A 20,858-nucleotide genomic window follows, 5' to 3' on the forward strand; every position below is an offset into this window, starting at 1 on the left:
AAAACAAAAAAAAAAAAAAGTAAAAGCATAAAAGTTATGTCACGTATACATAAATACAAAACATACCACAAATAAAGATATCATGTTCTCTTTTATGTGAGGTAATTTAGGAGGAAAAACAAATGAGAAATAGACCAGCACAAGCCAGAAAGAAAATAAATGCTTGACTATAGGAGGATAAATCAGTCACTGAAGTAACTGAACGTTTTAAAAATTATAAAAAAAACTGTTTACTTTTTTGGAATTTAATCAGAAATCATGACAACAAAGAACATGAACTGATTTCGTCTAAACTCATGAATAACTGCAACTGATTAGTGGCAAATTTATGGAAATTAAGGTAAAGTACATTTAAGACTCAAAACAGGACGCACTTCTATACACGAATAGTTGTGGGAATCTGGAAGAAACTATTGAGACATGTAGTTAAAGCAGAAACCTTGACAACCTTTGAGAAGTATCTGGAGATAGATCAGATATTGAAACAGCTTAGTTAATAGCTAAACAAATAAGCTTCATGGACTGAATGGCCTCCTCTAGGTTTGTCAAATTTCTTATAATTTAGAAGTTAAATATTCAAACCACAGAGACATGTTTTATTTAGTTTAGATTTGTGACTACATCCCGGGTGTCTTCCTCTGATTGGAACACAAAATGAACAGATAGAGCCTCTCTATCAGCAGTACATTTTTAGTTAGAGTCCTGAGAATCAAATTTAACATTTTTTCTTTTGGCGCTTTAGAAAGCTTATTTTGGATGTGTTAGGAAGCAAGGAATATTGGTTTATGGAAAGTGAGGATAACATTTTCATTTCAGTATCCAATTTTTGACTATTTATGCAGTTTCTTATAAGCTTTCAGAAATTAAAATAATAAAAAAAAAAAAAAGTTATTGGTACAAAACTACAAAAGAAAAACAATTTATAATTTGTAGCTATTTGGACAAAAAGTATAGTGGTAAACCATACAGGCATAAAACTTAAAAATAAATAAATAAGAGTAAGAAATTTGATTTTGTACTATTTCAAAAGATGATTTAAATGCACATGCTTTCAAACAAAAAACAAAATTACAAGAGAAACATAATAAAATACACTTACAACATTAATGGCTAAAAATGAAACAAAAATATTAACAGAAAATTCAATGAAAACATGAAATGCATATTAAACCAAAATAAATACCTGTAAAAATACATTTTATATATGAACATACACTGTTTAATAATCAAGAAGGTAAAGTAAGAAAGAAGATAAAAAGTGTGTAGATGAGAAAACCAAAATGAAATCCATCTAAAAAGTAACGGCACAACCCAACCACTGCCCACTAGAAACTAGAAACTTTTTCTCAAAGTAAAACATTGACCAGCATTCAAATAACCACATATGTCACATGTGATGCATTTTAAAAGACCATTTAAGATCAGTGAAAATGAACTGCAATGACATAAAAAAAGTGCTAAAAGCACTGTAATGGGTGAGCCCATTATGTTGAGAGAACATTTCTCCTGCTCTTGTATAACACAGCTTTGGGAATCTACTGTTAATTACTATTGGAAATACAAACTTTTTTTGGGGTGGCAGCAAATAACTATACACTTTTGTAGTTACCATAAGCAATTTAAATAAAAGTATGTAGTGCAGACATCTAATGCTGCTTTTTTTCCCTCTTACTTAACTGTGCTAGTATTATTCGAAAGAAAGCCGTTTACAGATTTCAAAGCCAACATACTGGTCAAGAACATCATTACTGATGACATCCACGGAAGACCCATGGGCGCAATTAAACTAACACTTTTGAAACGATGAGCCAACACTAAAAATGACCTGAAATCTATTTAAGGATTTAATTAGAACGGTGATATACTGTATACTTTCAAATATTTGAATTCAAAATGATTAAATATCCTGTAAGCACAGTTGCTATGAGTCATTCTAATAAAACCACATGCACAACTGTGCACGTATAAAGGGAACCACATCAGGGTAAATAAAGACATTTAAATTTATCAGTTGATTGGTTTTCTCCAGAATTGTTAACTTCAGGTACCGCTTGGTGATTTTATAATGACTTTAAAAAAATGTTGCTGGAATTATATACGAAATAAGTCACTGGGCTTCTAATACTCGTGGCAAGAACTTTGGTATTTGTGCCAATTCACATAGCTGTTCCTTAGGAAAACAACCTACATAGCGTCTGCCTGCCTCATCATTTGTCATTTATAATATGAAGCTTAATTAGAAAGAGGATTTGTACATTTCAGATTCTTACACACTGCAATGTATCAAATTCCATATGTATAACTAAAATTATAAGACCTACTTCGTTCATTTTTAATTTATACTGTGCAATGCATGACTGGAGTTCTTTTTATATACAATATTGGAATACTCTTATGTCTGATAGAAAATCTGAATATGGAGATGTGATAGTTAAAGGTCATGCTAAAATGAACTTAAAAAAAAAACGGTGTTTGTACTTTAGAAAAATATTACCTTTAAAAACTACGCTGTCAAGTGTCCAAGACCAGATGTTTGATAACAAGAGATTTTATCTGTGGGTTTATTAGTGGGTTTGGAAGATGGGTGGATTGCCAAATGTTAAGTGGGTCAAATAGTATTGCTGCTCTTTAGTTAGCCATTAGTTTATAACGTATGTAAAATTTTCAGAAGAATAAATGACACCTCGTTTTCTACAAGAACACAGGACAGGATGAAGGAGAACAATAGGTAACAGCTAAACTGTCTGAATTCACGGACCACAGTCTTGAAGAAAACTTGACATTAGAGATATGCCTGCTACAGTTCCATCTGAAACTACACCAGAAGGATGTGGTTTTCAACTGGCATTCAATTTTGACATATAACCGTTGAAAAAATAATTCTGCTTATTTCCCACCAACCCGGATGAAGAGAATACTTAACAAGCAGAGTAATAAAAATGTAAACATGAGGGAAGCATTTTACTTATCCATTAAATGGTAGTTGATGCTGTACGAGTCTTTGTATGATATCCACACTAAGAACAGATTTTTAATAAATTATTCATCAACGTGAATAATACATGGGTCCATTTCACTGAAAACCACTATGACAATTCTATTACTAGTCTGTAATTAAAAGTATCCCTAATTAGCCTCCTTTCTTGTTGAAGAACAGATTTTAAAGTAATAGCTGGCATTCAACATTCTTTACTTCTTTAACTTGGTAAGGATGAAATAATTCAAACTCATTCATGCCAATCCATGTTTAAGAGTCTAAAATTCATTTTTTTTTTTTTTAAACAATAAGTAAAATTTTCCCACAGATTATTTAATGTATATAGTATATTAGTATATATACACACACACAGGAAGCTTTTAGCTTCAAAATATCATCATGCAAACTTTTTAACTGTAGATTTACCAGATTTTAGATTACTGGACTCTTTCAGTACATTCAACTTAACAAATAACTGTCAAACTGACAATTTAAATTTAAATCCTTATGTTTGGACAATACGAGAACAAAAACACCTGCCACTTGCACATGATGTTTGATGTCTAAGTGACTGCCTTAAATGGCTAACACCAACACCTAGAAAATGTAAAGATTTACTCATTGTTGGCATGGATGGGGGAAAATCGGGGGGGTGGGTGCAGGGAGTTGATTAAGGAGAACTGCCATATTGTAGAGGAGGTTATTCCATCTTTAATGGAGAAATCACTAAAGAGTCCGGGTTGTGGAATAGTATAGGTACACTGCAACACAATTTGGTATGATGTTAGTTTGACTCAGGGTCAGACTACACCTGGCATCATAACCAAGTTCTTAGGTGCCTTGCTCAGGTATTGGAAGGTAAATGCACTTTCTGTTGTCAATAACAATAAAATAATTGAAATTGTTTGATAGAGGCAGTTCCAAATTGGCAGAATTCAGACTAGTATTAGCAGTTTTAAGTGGTTTGGTGGATGAGTTTGGAAGTTTGTTGAGGATACTGGTAAAAAGCTGTAGATTCCACATACAATTTTCTTCTGATATAGTACGGATTTTAAAGGCAGTCCTATTTGAAGATGTAGAGGAAGCATTTGAGATGAAGAAATTTAAATACATGAATGTGGCTGTTGAGGCACAGGAACAGCAGACGTATGAGAGACCTATTAAAATAGGAGTCGAAAGGGTTTGCTGCCAAGTCAACAACCATGTTTATTTTTAGAATTTGGTACATATACAGTAGGTGCTTAATAACCCATCCCCGAGCATGAATTTGGTCTCAGAATTCTATGCAATTCTGGTTACACCAGAGTCTGACAGAGTTAAATTTAATGAACCGTTTTACAGTGTAAAGCCTGAATAACTCTCAGGACAGTATTTGAGAATGGTCTGGCTGTAGAACTTAAGGGGCAGGCCCCACTGTGGCTTCTTTAGCCATAGGATGCAGTGACATTACTATTTATACATTTGCGCTGTTGTGGAAACCTCTTTTACACAACTTGTATTATGTGGACGTTCAACCAGCCAGTAAGTAAAAGTACACTCAGGATAAATATTCCTCTGACAGGACATAATTTCCTACACAAACATATTCTGTTATTTCCATGACATGATGCAAGAATTTAACACATCCATCTATCCATGTTTCTCAAACCGCTTAGTCAAAGCAGGGTTTCAGTTACTCTGGTGCCTATTCCAGCACATACACAATACTTTTTTTTTTCTGTTTGAAACATATGCAGGAGCCAGTGGGATCTGTTACTACTCAAGTCAATGGGGATAGCTGGTATGGAGCACAGAGTGTCAATTCGGGTACGGAGAGGAGTGTGTCTGTGACACAGAGAAAGGAAGGTGCCCACTTAATAACCCTTGAGAAATACTCAGGTGACAATCTGTGGCTTAGCGCGAGGGAAAAGTAATAATTCAATTGGTACGGTGGTTGGGGAAACTTGTGATAACAATGCCTATTGTTCACCCCGTGGGCAAAGGTTTAACTGACTGTAGAGTAGTGATCTGGCCCTTTTATGTAGCACCCTGACTGTGTGTTCTAAAATAAAATGTACATTATCTTTATCCTAATTTAATCTCATTTGTTATCCAACACAGTTACATCTTCATATCATTTATTAAAATTTTGACGCCAAGTAGCACAAGCTAATGACCTTTGTAGATAAGCAGTTTCAGCGCCTTTTAATCCAAAAGATAACACTATTATATATCATTTTCTGCATTTAGAACAAATATGTAAACACTCTGAATCCATGATTTTTATAGTATGATTCTAACTTCTTATGTAGCACCTTATCAAAATGAAGGGAAAGGCTGCAATATGATGTAATAATTTTGTTACTTCCTCATAAATCTTCAGCACAATAGTTAAATAGTATCTGTTCAGTCTATACTAATTTTGACCATTTCAACATAAAATACCTATGCTGGATTGCTGGCCTTTTTTGCTTTAAATGAATTTGTCTATGATGCATTATAAATATTCCAATTTTTAGGATTTTCTCCAACTGTGTAAAGATTTTGTTTAAAAAAAAAAAACTATTGTCGCACAAACAGTATAGAATAAATAGTTTCCTGGATTTCAGCTTTTTTAAATTCTACTAGCACTTTATATTCTCAAAACGGTTTAGGAATTTTTAGATTCTTTCTAGCTACAGGCATATTATTGACCCATTACTATTTCATGTTTTGTATACTTCCTTCCTGTTCTTAACATAATTCACTTCTCTTTGACCACTTTATAAAAAAACGGAAAGTCTTGGGTATTGTTTGGTGTTATTAGTAATATTCTTCTGTAGCTGCCTGTGAACATCCTGAATGTGTTTAACTGTTGCTCACGTGTCCTGAAATGCCCAACAGTCAGTACTAGTAATACTTTTCTTATAGGCATCATGGGCCGTGCATTATCAGTAATTTCTGATCTCCTTACTCATCTAAAGAAGAAGTGTGTTAGAATCTGTATTGCTTTTGATGTTTATCATGAAACTGTCCTGGCCTACGTAAAGTATACTTCTATATTTGACCCACTGTTACATAACTATCTCAGTAGTAATCCATTAGCATTTAAGAATGCTCCAGTTTAAGGCTTCCTAAAATATCTTTTATGAAATATGCCTTTCTGGTATTAAGTACCTTTAGCTTTTACTGTTTTCTGTAAAAACAAAGTAACATGTCAAATGTTAAAATTTAAAATTACTGTTACATTAAATTAAGAACTCATTTAACAGCAAAACTAGTATAAATATGTTTTGCCAATAAATCAAAAACTCTCTTAACTATACATTGCATTACCCTCAACCCCCGCCCCCCCCCGGAAACAATGCCTAATAAGTTTCTTACTTCTTTTTCATGTTGTCAACAAATGTGTGGCTAAAAATGCACTCCCAGGCTGGTATTTTGTGAGATGCAAATTATTTTTACTAATTATTAAAAATTTTTATTTGGTATGTGTACAAGTTTCAATGTGCATGAACAATACCCCCCATTAGTGAAGTAACCCATTTCAAATGCATGCTAATAATGTAATTTCATTCACTTTACAGGATCTCATTTTATGCTAGGCTATCGGGGCTGTTGCTTTCTAACAAAATTAAGTGTTTCAAACTCAACATATAACATCAACAACAAGGACTGTCTTGGTTGACACGTCTCTGCAACATCGCATGGACATTGGGGACAGTGCCTCTGGATTGGCAGACTGGGGTGGTGGTCCCCCTCTTTAAAAAGGGGGACTGGAGGGTGTGTTCCAACTACAGAGGGATCACACTCCTCAGCCTCCCTGGAAAAGTCTATTCGGGGGTTCTGGAGAGGAGGGTCCGTCGGATAGTCGAACCTCGGATTCGGGAGGAACAGTGTGATTTTCGTCCTGGTCGCGGAACAGTGGACCAGCTCTACACCCTTAGCAGGATCCTGGAGGGTGCATGGAGTTTGCCCAACCAGTCTACATGTGTTTTGTGGACTTGGAAAAGGAGTTCGACCGTGTCCCTCGGGGAATCCTGTGGGGGGTGCTCTGGGAGTATGGGGTACCGGACCCCCTGATAAGGGCTGTTCGGTCCCTGTATAACCGGTGTCAGAGCTTGGTCCGCATTGCCGGCAGTAAGTCGAGCCCGTTTCCAGTGAGAGTTGGACTACGCCAGGGCTGCCCTTTGTCACCGATTCTGTTCACAACTTTTATGGACAGAATTTCTAGGCGCAGCCAGGGTGTTGAAGGGGTCAGGTTTGGTGGACTCAGGATTGAGTCACTGCTTTTTGCAGATGATGTTGTCCCGTTTGCTTCATCAGGCCGTGATCTTCAGCTCTCTCTGGAGCAGTTCGCAGCTGAGTGTGAAGCCACAGGGATGAGAATTAGCACCTCCAAATCCGAGACCATGGTCCTCAGCTGGAAAAGGGTGGAGTGCCCTCTCAGGGTTGGGGGTGAGATCCTGCCCCAAGTGGAGGAGTTCAAGTATCTCGGGGTCTTGTTCACGAGTGAGGGAAGAATGGACCGTGAGATCGACAGGCGGATCGGTGCGGCATCTGCTGTAATGCTGGCTCTGCATCGGTCTGTCGTGGTGAAAAAGGAGCGGAGCCGTAAGGCAAAGCTCTCAATTTACCAGTCAATCTACGTTCCTACCCTCACCTATGGTCATGAGCTATGGGTAGTGACCGAAAGAACGAGATCGAAATTACAAGTGGATGAAATGAGTTTCATCCGCAGGGTGTCTGGGCTTTCCCTTAAAGATAGGGTGAGAAGCTCAGTCATCCGGGAGGGGTCAGAGTAAAGCCGCTGCTCCTCCGCATCGAGAGGAGTCAGATGAGGTGGCTCGGGCATCTGATCAGGATGCCTCCTGGACGCCTCCCTGGTGAGGTGTTCCGGGCTCGTCCTACTGGGAGTAGGCCCCAGGGAAGACCCAGGACACACTGGAGGGTCTATGTCTCCCGGCTGGCCTGGGAATGCCTTGGGATTCTCCCGGAAGAGCTGGAAGAAGTGGCCGGGGAGAGGGAAGTCTGGGCCTCTCTGCTTAAGCTGCTACCCCCACGACCCGACCCCGGATAAGCAGAAGAGGATGGATGGATGGATGGAAACTCAACATATAATTTATCATTATAAATCTGACAATGATCCAGTGGTCATGTATTGCGGAAGTTCAGTTAATGGAGAAGCTAAGCAATGAAATGCATGGCACAAGAATTACCGATTAAATTAGATTAAATTCCCTGTATACCAACATTACACTACAGTTTACTATCATGGTACCTTCTTCCCCCTTTAGATTTTAATTTTCTGCTCGTCCAGATATCCCAGAAAACACAAAGTGTTCTTTATTTTATGTGTAGGTATTTGTGGTTCTGCATCAAGAAATTTAGTTACTGCAGTTTTTCCATTTCAATTTGTTTATTTAAAGTCAGAACTTGGTGTTAATATAATTTATCTGAAAGACTTACAAAAGGTATTAATTTTAACCTGAGAATATAACAGTAGGAGAAGTTTAAATTTAAAAATGTGCATATGGATATACTAGATGTGCAAATATTTTATGTTTTACTTGTATTTTTAATTTGTAATTTCATCTGTTTGTTCTGGGTATGAGTTTTACCTGTTTGCAACCAATACACAGTAATATAAGTATTAACTAACATTATCTCTTTTGTACCAATATGTCTATATCTTAGAGAAGCTGTTTAAATATACAGTATATTCAGAAATTTAGATTAAGGAGAAGTAATCTATTTTAGACTGTGGAACATTGTGTTTTTGAGAAAAATATTATATTCAGAGATTCACTTTGGTAAGTATTGCAAAATCTGATGTCTCTGTTAATCTCCAACAGAAGAATACTTTCCATAACTTCATTAATCAATCGTTTTGCTATAAGAAATGTTTCATAAATACAGTAACAAAATTCCTTAATAAATGCCACACACATAGCCCCTGGTAAAATTAACTAGACAGGTAACTGTATAAATGCAAACTAATGTTCAGCAATCATTCTGGGTATACCATATAAAACATGCATATCTTTTTGAAACCTTTGAGAATTATTTGCAGAATATTTTTGTCCATTTCTTTAAAAAAACTGTACAAGTTAGAAAGAGTGAGAACTTGAGTCCACATTTTTTTTTAACCAAAATCTGTCTTTTCCTTTTAAATTTTCTTTTATGCCCATTTATAGAGCATAGGAAGACTACAAAAATAAAGGATAAAGAATAGAGAAACAGAATGTTAAGTGAACAAAAGAAACAGAATAAAAGGCAATCCATACATTTCTAATCAAGTCCCATAAATCCAAAGCTACTTCCCCATTGGTACTTGAACAAGGAAGTTGTTCTTAAACAAAAAAAAGACTAAAAACGATGGGGAAAACTGTACTGACCTTGAGTGTGTGTGGGCTAAAAGCTTTACGGCCATTAGTATCCAAGTCCGTGTTACTTACGGGAGGTGGGATGATGTTTTCAACGCTGATACCCACGTACACCAAGCGTTCACGTCTGTAAAAGCAAAATTGAAAAAAAAATGCATTGTTTTATAGAAACATCACTAGAGTTTCCTTCATCATTTTTGAGTGGACACAGCAAGACTGTCTGGGGAAAAATGCTGAGCTGCTCCACTCTGTAAACCAATCACAAAACGATTAGATGCATACTGAAAAAGGCTGTGAAGTAGTTGGTAAGACAGTGCATTCCTACACCAATGTCCAGTTTTAAATTTCTGCAGTACCTAATGAGTCTCAGGGAAATGTTTTTCCTTCTTTAAGGTTTTATTCGCTATTACAATGAACACCGCTGAACAGAAAATACATATGTATATCACGTCATATTGCAGGGATAAGGCAGTAGTACTACTAATGATGGTTGTCATCCAAAATTCAATAAAAGGAATGTCAAAGAAAAGGCTGACAAAAATGCAGTAAAATATTTGCAACCATATAAATTGACTTATTTCTAATCAAAAATAATAACCCATACTGTGTGACTGTTGTGCATATTAAAATTATACCCAACATCATCAATAACAGAGCGGTTCGATAGGTGTATAGGGAGATTTACAGGTAGAAGTGCAATTGTTTTCTATTCTGTTTGATTACCACAAGTAAAACGTTCAGTTTTACAAAAGTTGGAAGAATATTACTTTAAATACCTGATTTCCACAGCTATTAAATGAATAGCATTATCCCAGTGAAATTTTGTAGTCTAATATATGCAAAAAGTATTGACCCTTTGAAATTTTTTGTTCCTAGCACAGCTTGGAACTGTACGCTTATATGCTTTTAATTTGTAGTTAGAACACTGACCTGGCTGGCAAGAAAATGGGCTATAAATGATAACCTTTACTTCTACATTGGTTTATTTTGAATTCATATGCCTGCTGAAGATTTCAAATGCCATCTCCTGGTACCAATAACTATTTCCAGACAATTTTATAGGTACCTTTCTGCTCATCAATCATCTTGTCTAAATTTACACTTCTAGCTTAATTTAAGATTAAGAAAACATTTTGGATAATAAGGAAAGATATGAGTCACACACAAAAATACTGTACATGACGGGAGTCAAGTACGGCACCCTTATGAAAAAACTAAATACCATGAATCAGCATTTAACTAATATAAAGCTTTTAGGAATTTTACCTAGTGTACCTTTTGTATCTTAAGCACGCAGCATTGTCATTATACATTTACCTCCGCTCTGCTCGTTCTTTCTTCTTCAGAACAATATCTAAGTTTTGTAGCTGCTGCTCCAGTTTCTCACACAGAAGTTTCTTAAAAGTAAAAAAGTTTAAAGAAGTGTGAAAGGCTCAATAAGACCAACAATTTTAACAAATTATGGATATGTAAAATGTAAAAATAGTGGTAATTACATGTTGACAAGGTGGACAAAACCATTCTCCATCTGGAATAATCATCAGAGGTGGTCGTAAGCATGCAGTATGGTAACCACTATCACAGGAATCACAGAGTAGAATCTAAAAGGAAAGGGGAGAAGCTCAATTTAAAATTACAGGATTAACAATTTAAAAAACTTAATTGTGATTTAAAAGTTTGTTAATTACGCTTTGCTGGGATCATCAGAATAGTACACTGTACAACTAAAAAATTAGCAAATGAATTCATAACCAATGAGCAGTAAAACACATCTATCTTCCTTGCTCTGTTCTTCAAGTAAACAACATTTATTAATTTTTAGATCAAGCCACATATAATCTCAGTCTTTATTTTTACCCAATGTTGAAGGTTTTTTTTTTTTTTTTAGATCCTGCATTTTAAAACAAAAAAAATGCTACATAGTTACAAAAGCTAAGTACATACTATGCAAAATGATTTTAGGCAAATGGTGAATCTGATACTATTGTGTCTGTAGAATTTAGAAAAAAGTATTTGCAATCTTTGTTGTATTTAGGAAAGTGTTTTTAAATTGATATCAAAGCATGGATTTTCACTCTCAACGACATAAAATTACCAAATTCCATCACCTTTCCAGTCTGTTCATTGTTTTAAACATTTTGGAAGGTACTTGCAACTAGGGCCATATGAGTGGATAGAATGAATGTCACTATTTGAATACGGAAAACTGTCATTTAAAATTTCAAGGAATTGTCATTTGCTTCAATTTCAGCATCCTGTTATTCCACATGCTATAAACCACTTTCTCTTTTTAATAGAAATTTGCAGCACATAGCTTTACATACTTGTGCATGTTTATACAATGCCTAATTTGTTCACTTATTACTATATTTTTTACAATTTATGGAATGCACTTTGTGCTGCCTTTTTATGTATTAAAGGTGCTTTATGAATAAAGTTATGATTAAGATTCAGAAGGGAAACAACATTAATCAAATCTTATTTTACATTGTAGGGGAAATGGAAGGTTGCTGGAGTCAAATGCAAATAATACCATAAACAAATAAGTAAAAATATTAATACAACAAACAGCACATAATACAAATTCACATTTGTAATCAGATCTTTTTAATATTTAAACATATTTAAATGTACACTTATTTTTATTATGAATGTTCAGATCTTAATTTTTGGCTAATTTGATAGCTATATTGGCTACACACTAAGAGATAAAAAAAACCAATGTAAGTTTTGATTTACCAGTTCTGGGTGATTAGAGAGACCGCAATGCTTGCAAGGATCATCATTTGGCGTTTCTTCCTCTTCATCAGCAGAATCATCTTTGTCTCTATCCTTATCCTTCTCAACTTTGTAATCTTCATCACTATCATCTTCTTCACTTTCCTCTTCCTCGTCACTTGAGCCTTGTGCTTTCCGACTCTGCCAGCGATATCCAGTCCACCTAGGACGCCGGAGACGACGGGACCTACCCTAGAATATGGAGGTAGGAATGTAGTAAAATAAGGCTTAGGGAGAGCCACACATTTTTCTAAATGCACTATATTAAAATTTAAACTACCTTTGCTTTAGATTGTGCTTCTTGGTCCACTTTTTTTGCTTCTCTTTCTTTTTTCCGTGAAGAAGCCTTAGCTTCATCCTCCTGTTCTTCATCTTCTTCCTCATCTTCTTGATCTTTCATTGATGCTTGTTTTTTTTCCACTTTCTTTTCACGAATTTCTGCTACCTTTGGTGTAGGTCTACATATTCTAGGTGATCGCCTCAGAGACCTCACATCTGGTAATTCTGTTTTTACTTCCTGTTTCTTTTCCTCTTTCTGATCATTAGGCTTCCTTTTGTTGGCTGGTATTTTGATCTTTAGCCTGATACCTTCCTTTTGGATCTCTGATGATACTTCATTACTGTTAGAATCTTCAGCATCTTTGGTACTTTCATCCTTTTTAGGTCCTTCAGCTTCTCCTGCCAAAACCTCTGCACCAGCCTTGGCAGTCTGCCGTGTGAGTCGGGCTACTCTTTTCTGACTTTTTTTTGACTGTGAAGAGTCAGGTGTACCTTTTTGCACCTTACTAGATTCTTTTTCCAACCTGCCACCATCATTTTTTCCCTCTGAAGTGTCAGATACTGTATCATTAATAACAATGACTTCTGTTACTCCTGCCTCCTTAGACTTTTTAAGCTCTTTCTCGCTATCCGCATTTGTTATTTTTTCTGGGGCATTAGTATTTGCATGGCCTAACATGTCTTTCTTAGATTCGTGAATATCTATTCTTGAATCTACATTAACAGTTTCATTTTTTTCTTCCTGAGCAATCTTTGGCTGTTCCACCGAATCTGACTTAGCTGAAGAACATGTGATGACCTTGAACTGCTCCTCACTTTCTTTCTGCAGAGATGAGTTTCCGACAGCAGCACTATCAGCTTTCTTTCCAAGATCCCTTTCTACTTTAGGCTCAGCACTTTTTTCCAGCTTTGAACAGTTGCTCTTGATAACACTTGTCTCTTGACTTCTGTGTGCTTCTACAAATGTTTTCTGACCAGATGCTTCTTGCCCATTTTTCTCCATAACAGTATTTTCATCCTTTGGGACTAACTTACTAAGCTCTTGTTCTTTATGTTCCTTAACCTTTGGAGATACTGCAGTGTTCATAGATTCATCTCGAATTCTGTGGTTACTATGTTCTTTCACTGTGGTGACTTCACCGTTAAGAAGATCTTTTCCATCTTTTTTCTCTAACCCTGCAAGAGATAATGATGTCTGCTGGCCAGTTTCTTCCTCCGATTTTCCTTCATCTTTCAGCAACTCTTTTGTGGGTGTAACAGGCACATTTCGAACAACTTTTCCACCATTATCAAAATCTTCAGTCAGTTTTAGTTCTCGCTTCTTTAATGGAATTTTGGCTTGCTGATCATTTTTAAGGGCTCTCTCCACCTCTTCTGTGGATTTTTCTTTGATCTCCTCTGGTGGATCAATTTTAATTGAGATGTCGGACTTCTCAGGTAATGAGGACGTAGAACTTATAGCAGAGGATTTTGTACCATCTGGGGCTTTAGGATCTTGTTTCATTGCTGTATTTAAAGTTTTGAGGTTATCATCTACAATGGATTTTCCATGATCCTTAAGTATTGTCTTGGTATCTTCATTTGAAATGTCTTCACACTTTTTTAGATGTTCCTCTTTGATTTCAGCTTTTCCCACTTCATTAAATGTGCTGGTATTCAGAACGGGTGGTTTGCTTTCTGTTTCCTTTGCCTCTTTCTTAACATTCTCAACTTTAACATCACAAGAATCTCCTAAAAAGTATAAACACTAGTAAATTAAAAAATATATATGCAGAATAAGAGCTGCATAGTTATTATTGTGGCCAGCACACAAGTTTCTCCATATTTACAAAATTAATACAGTATACAGTATGAATTCTCTTTAATATATGCAAGATACATTACTACTGAAGTTTATTTTTCACAATTTAATCTACTTTAAAAGGTAAATCAAGGTAGTTTTCCCAAAAGCATACAATGTGATCAAGGTTTCTTTTAATCAGAATTTGCCTACTATGACTAACGTATTTGAAAAATTTTGAACTTTAAAAAACTCAAACCTCAAACTTCAGATTGAACTCCAGCTTCACAAAAACCTCTCTTTCAAAGTCCTAAATACATGTGCCATTTTTTTAAACCCCTGTTTTCCCAGTTGCTATCTAATTTAAAAAAAAAAAAAGAACTTTAAAATGTCAAAACTGAAACTAAAGAGATAAGAGTTGATAAGGTTTTGAGTTAATTTTAAGAGACTGTTTTTCTCCCAAAAATGACAATGACTGACTGAATAATTCCAACATAAACAAAAAATGGAGGAAGTAAAACAGTCATAATCACAAAAATATTCAAATCGTAAGCAATAAAATCCATCCATCCATCCATCCAATTTTCAACCCGCTGAATCCGAACACAGGGTCACAGGGGTCTGCTGGAGCCAATCCCAGCCAACACAGGGCACAAGGCAGGAACCAATCCCGGTCAGAGTGCCAACCCACCGCAGTTAGCAATAAAATGTCACATGTAATCTAGCTATAATCTATACTAATAAAAGGCAAAGCCCTCACTCACTCACTGACTCATCACTAATTCTCCAACTTCCCGTGTGGGTGGAAGGCTGAAATTTGGCAGGTTCATTCCTTACAGCTTCCTTACAAAAGTTGGGCAGGTTTTATATCGAAATTCCTCGCGTAATGGTCATAACTGGAAGCAGTTTTTCTCCATTTACTGTAATGGAGATGAGCTTCAACGCCGTGGGGGCGGAGTTTCGTGTGACATCATCACGCCTCCCACGTAATCACGCAGTACATAGAAAACCAGGAAGACCTCAAAAAAGCGCTGAAGAAAACATGCATTATATAATTGAGAAGGCAGCGAAACAATAAGAAGCGGCAGTGACATATACAACCATATTCATGAGTTCTGCTACTTGGAAACAAAGCACATGTAAACCTACACTTTAAATTAAGTTCATAGACAGGCTGCCGCTGGCGTTTGTAATTTAGTGCCTGCCCATATAAGGCCGTCCGTCAGCGGCAATCCAATAGCAAACTGCCACGGGTAAATATTCACGGGTGAAGGACTGTGCTTATGGAGAGGAAGATGAGATGGTCAGGGTGGTGTTTGACACAAACTCAGCGAAACTGCGAGAGAAAGTTTTAAGTGCCAGGACTAAGGTAACATTAAATACAGCCATGGACATAGCACAAGATGGCACCAGCACAGCTGGGAACCTTCGATGCATGTACACCGAGCTCACGTGAACTGGCGCAGTGCACAGATAAAAGCAACAGTTCCAAAGAGCTGAACAAAACCGAATTACACAATTGAAAAGGCAGCAAAAATATGAAGCGTCTGATACATACAAGCATATTCATAAATCCAAAACAAAGCACACGTTGGAAAAAGTCAATGTCCGCTAAAGGAAGACAGTGTAAAAAACCCGTGCATGCAGTGTGTCAGGTCTCAGATAAAGAAGAAGACGAGCTGTTTATTGATGCAGTAAGAAGCAAATCGATGAATGAAACCTGTCATCTTTACAGCGATTGACAAACACGGAATGTAACTTGAACACAACACATCCTACAAATACGAACCTGATTGAAAGAAATAATGATAATCAAATCCTTGATGACAGCAACACTCAGTAACACTCACAAAACAAATACTGTATATTGACAGTCATGTTACGTTATTTTTAAAATGTTCCCTTTTCTTTTCTAGCTTTTTAACACACTACTTCTCGCTGCGATGCGGGTATATATATATGTATATATATATATATCCCGATCTACATACTCGAATAATGGATACTTTATTAGCCATCAATGATTGTTTTGGTAAAGCCATACTCAGTGTATTCATTAGATGAGCGGTAAAAAGTAAGAGCGAGGGAGGATGACTTATTGAGGCATGCAGGCTGTAGTGCGCGTCAACTCTATCTGAATTGCGATCACATTTGAAAAATATATCTTTTCAAGTTCTATTTAGTCCATATGTGTCAAACTCAAGGGCGGGCCACATCCGCCCGTGTAATTATATCCGCCCCGAGATCATTTTATATACTGTATTATTGTTATTAAAGCCGGGTATATGAAGCGCTGGTAACACAATAAACTACAGATCCCATAATGCAGCGCTTCAGCTGCCTTGCAACACTTACCGTTAATCAAGTCTACCTTATGATGCTGCAAGTTATTGCGAAGCTAGCTCACACGATGCTGAAGAGAAAAGTTGATTCTGAAAATAGAGCCTTTAAAACCGATGGGAGGCTGAGTATATGTTTACTGAACCCGTGTGTCTCATTTGTGGAGCTAATGTGGCTGTAATTACAGAATTTAATCTAAGACGGCACTATGAGACAAAACATCAGGGTAACCTGAATGCAATGCAGAAGATACAGAAAGCAGATAATTAAATAAGAATCTGACACTTCAGCGGACGTTTTACCCGTGCACAATCACAAAGTGATTTCAAGTGAAGCTGCTTTTATGGGAGACACAAATGCACCAGTGCAATTGCCCCACTTTCCCTGTTGCCAAGTAATGTTAAACCAAGTCGTCACTACGGTGTTCCCAAATCGCACTTTGCTGATAAACTGAGCGCACTGAGTTTGCACGGCGCTTTGGTGACTTTGAAGAACAAAAAGTCCGTCTACATGCGGCTCGAACCTTGTGCATGTTTGGTAGCACATATCTGTGTGAGAAGCTCTTCTCAGTGATAAAGACTAACAAAACAGCACACAGGAGTCGCCTCACTGATGAGCACCTGCAATCCATCCTGAGAATCTCCACAACACAGAACCTCACACCAAACATAAGCGAACTTGTTGCCAAAAAGATGCCAGGCGTCCAGCTCTAAAATGACATATGAGCAAAGACAACTGAATGATTTGATTTGTTATTGCTGAAAGGAACACATTTTATTTATATTTCTAGGTTTTGTTATGCAGCATGTTCATATTTGAATTTGTATAATTTTGACAGGATATATTTTTATGGAGAGCAAAATCTTTTGGGATATTTAAAATCTAAGTTTATTTTTTATATAAAATTACATAAGAGTAAAGAAATGTGAATGTTTGTTCTTTTAACGTTTACTTTATTTCTAACTTGTATAATTTAGACATGATATATTTTTATGGAGAGCAAAATATTATAAGTTGTTTAAGGTTTGAGTTGATTTATTCACGAATAATATTCCTGTCTGTTTTTACCATTCCTACCAAAGATATTTCTGTCGACTAAATAAAAATTCCTTCTATTTAAAATTTAAAAACAAATACGATAGTTCATAATATCCATGCAGACTTGCACGTAAGAGCGGGAGTCATCTGTTTTAACAAGCAGCGTATTGCACTGATACGAAATAGCTGTGTGTGTATATATGTAGATATGTATATATATGTTTATATATGCGTGTGTGTGTGTGTATATATATATATAACTAATCAGCAATTTTGCAAGAAGGAATGGGCAAATGAGGCCTCTCTAAAAAGACTAGTTGCTCTAATAGCTATGCAAGGTGGTTTACCTAAGCACTGTATGAATAAAGATGAATAAGGATTGTTGATATTTATGCTTCTGCAGTTTAATTTTTTAATGTTTCATTATTTTCTTTTTTGTGTAGCATTGTGTAAAACAGTGTTGGACTCATTTACAAATAAAGTTGATTAATATTTTCACAACAAGCAATTCACACAAAGTTTACACAAATAAACCATTTCAGTTTTCTCAAGCTGTATTTTTCTAACCCAACCCCCTATTAAAGTTACATGTACATTTAAGTATTTCTTCTTCATTCATTACTAGCCGTTCCCCACGGCTCCGCCCACGTAGTAGTGAAACCAGACAAACTTTAAAAATCAACAAACAAAAAGGTATCGCTAGCTAAGCAGAGGCAAGTTATGCTCCAAAAAAATAAATAAATCAAAATCCGTTAAATAGTTCTCTCTTTCGCTAGCTAAGCGTATATAAGATACGCCCCAAGGCTGGTGCTTAAGTGAAGAGTGCCCCGCTGCATCTCTTTCAGATTTGTGCAAATAAAATCGGTACTGCAAACAAACTGATACTTAGCACGATGTGAGAGGTCACAAAATCATATTGAACAGATTTAAAATAATTACAAAAGAAAATAAATCATTGTATGTATGTACATATTTATTTACATCTCCCACATTTCATCTAAATGTATTAAAAAAATGGGGGAAAACTTCATAAAGCATTTATTTATAACTAGCAAAATACCCGCGCTTCGCAGGGGAGAAGTAGTGTGTTAAGAAGTTATGAAAAAAGAAAAGGAAACATTTTAATAATAACGTAACATGATTGTCAATGTAATTGTTTTGTTACTGTTATGAGTGTTGCTGTCATCAAGGATTTGATTATCATTATTTCTTTCAATCAGATTCATATTTGGAGGACGTGCTGTGTTCAAGTTACATTCCGTGTTTGTCAACTGTTGTAAAGATAACAGGTTTCATTCATCGAAGTGTTCACTACCCAAATCGGTACTCGTGAATCTAAGATGTTTAACAGGCATTCCCGGTATTAAGTTGTGGATTTGCCTGCTTGTATTTAGCGACAGTGTGTCTATTAATTTATGGATTTTTCTGCGAGTATTTGGCAGCAGCGTCACAAAGTTTTTTCCGTCTAGCTGCATCAGAAAATGTACCACGACGTCTGACACTCCTCCTTTTTACTGTTTTCTCACAGCTTGGATTACTGCTGTCATAATCGGTTTGAGTTTCATGGTTTGTTTCAATTACGTTAGTATTTGCAGGACTTGTTGAGTTGAAGTGACATTCGGCATCTGTCAAGCGTTGTAAGCATACAACCGGTTTCATCAATAACTTCACATCCAGCTTTTGGGAGTTGAAACATTCATAAACATCAAAGTGTCCACTACTCAAATCTTCACCTGTGAATCTAAGATGTTTAAGAGGCATTGGCGGTTCTACAAAAGGTGTAAAATATTTGGCCATTTCGGTACACTTGAAAGCGACAACCGAACAATTAAGCGGGAGCCATCAACTCACATACAGAAGCATAGGTGAAGGGCTTAAGCATTTCACTCTTGGTGCTCCTGAGTAGTATAATTATCTCCTGTACCGTCATCAGTCCACACATTGAACCTGGCCCAGTCATTCAATACATAAGACACAATGTTCCTCCGGATATCAAGAGTGAGCCTGATATGGCCGTGCAATATGTAACACAGAGAATGGAAAAGGCAGGAGGCATCTCCGGGCATGGAAACCACTCAGTAAGTGACAGTTCTTTGATCGATGGTGATCACCTCGATAGACATGTTAATGGTGGTTACGGTTAGAACGGTAAAGGAAATGGGTACCTGAACAGTAAAACGTCTAAAATACCTACACAATAACTATAATCATAATAAACGTACAATTAAAACAGCAGAGAAGCCGTGGATTAAATAAAAAGGCTACAGTTATCAGCAGGAAGACATGAATACCGTGGCGAAGCAAAGAAGGGAATGAAGAGACCGGAGCGACAGACAGCCTTATATGGGCAGGCAGCCAATTACGTGGGAGGCGTGGGGAAGGGGGATGCAATATAGGCAGGCAGCTAACTACGTGGGAGGCGTGGGGATTGGGGATACAACGCCGCCTCACACGGCGACCGAGGTGCAGGCTATGGACATATGTTTGTAAGTAGAATTCAGTTATGACCGTTACGAGTAGAATTTCGAAATGAAACCTGCTTAACTTTAAGTAATCTGTAAGGAATGAGCCTGCCAAATTTGAGCCTTCTACCTACACAGGAAGTTGGAGAATTAGTGATGAGCGAGTCAGTGAGGGCTTTGCCTTTTATTAGTACAGATTGTGAAAGACCTTAAAATATCATGAAACTAACTCATGGTGAAAGGTTTGTATTAATAAACTGGACAGCTAGCTGCAACATGCTTTACAACAGTGTTTTTCAACTTTTCTAATGTCGCAACCGTCAAAGGGGTGGGGGTAATCCGCCTTTACGTATCTGTTATGATCATCAGAGTGGTCGTCTTCCTTGGTGAACTGACAGCGATCATTATCAACAGCAACAGTGGCAGCCTGTGACCCAGCAAAGTGTTTAAAAAAGACTCATTGTACTGTCCTTATATTATGTTTCTACAGTAATTCAGGGGAGTTCCTTTAAAATGCAAAAAATTCTACCTAACAACAAACACGGCTATAGGTTTACCATACAACAAATTAAACATTCCTTGAAATCATAAATTACCAAGCAGAAAATGTCCAAATAGCAGAGTTTGAGACATTAATGTGAAATGATAACATTCAAAAGATTACCTTCTAATTTTGTAGTTAATTTTTCCTCATTTTTTATCTCTTGGTTCTCATGATTAGGGCTGGTAGATGATTCTTCCTGTTGCTCTGATTTTTTAAGCAGGGCGGGGTCAATCTGAGCTTTAAGAAGTTCTACAATCTCAGCTAAATCATTCCGGGTTCTAAAAAACAAAAAATGATTCCTGTATAAATTACCTTT

At 36.5% G+C, this 20,858-nt stretch overlaps 1 protein-coding gene across 2 annotated transcripts in view; it reads right to left on the reverse strand.

Annotated features, from left to right (window-relative positions):
• rsf1a (remodeling and spacing factor 1a) overlaps positions 1 to 20,858 on the reverse strand; it is a 90,395-nt gene that overhangs the window by 25,782 nt on the left and 43,755 nt on the right. Inside the window, exons 5-10 of one of the 2 annotated variants that reach the window (XM_039744232.1) lie at positions 20,663 to 20,820; positions 12,380 to 14,109; positions 12,061 to 12,291; positions 10,818 to 10,922; positions 10,639 to 10,718; positions 9,394 to 9,448 (exon numbers count right to left, since the gene is read on the reverse strand). In XM_039744232.1, the coding sequence (XP_039600166.1) occupies positions 9,394 to 9,448; positions 10,639 to 10,718; positions 10,818 to 10,922; positions 12,061 to 12,291; positions 12,380 to 14,109; positions 20,663 to 20,820 (2,359 nt within the window). Of the gene's footprint in view, positions 1 to 9,333; positions 9,449 to 10,638; positions 10,719 to 10,817; positions 10,923 to 12,060; positions 12,292 to 12,379; positions 14,110 to 20,662; positions 20,821 to 20,858 lie in introns of both variants that reach the window. The other variant, XM_039744231.1, reaches the window with a different exon arrangement.

Source organism: Polypterus senegalus, chromosome 2, assembly GCF_016835505.1.
Source record: "Polypterus senegalus isolate Bchr_013 chromosome 2, ASM1683550v1, whole genome shotgun sequence".
Taxonomy (NCBI): Eukaryota; Metazoa; Chordata; class Cladistia; order Polypteriformes; family Polypteridae; genus Polypterus; species Polypterus senegalus.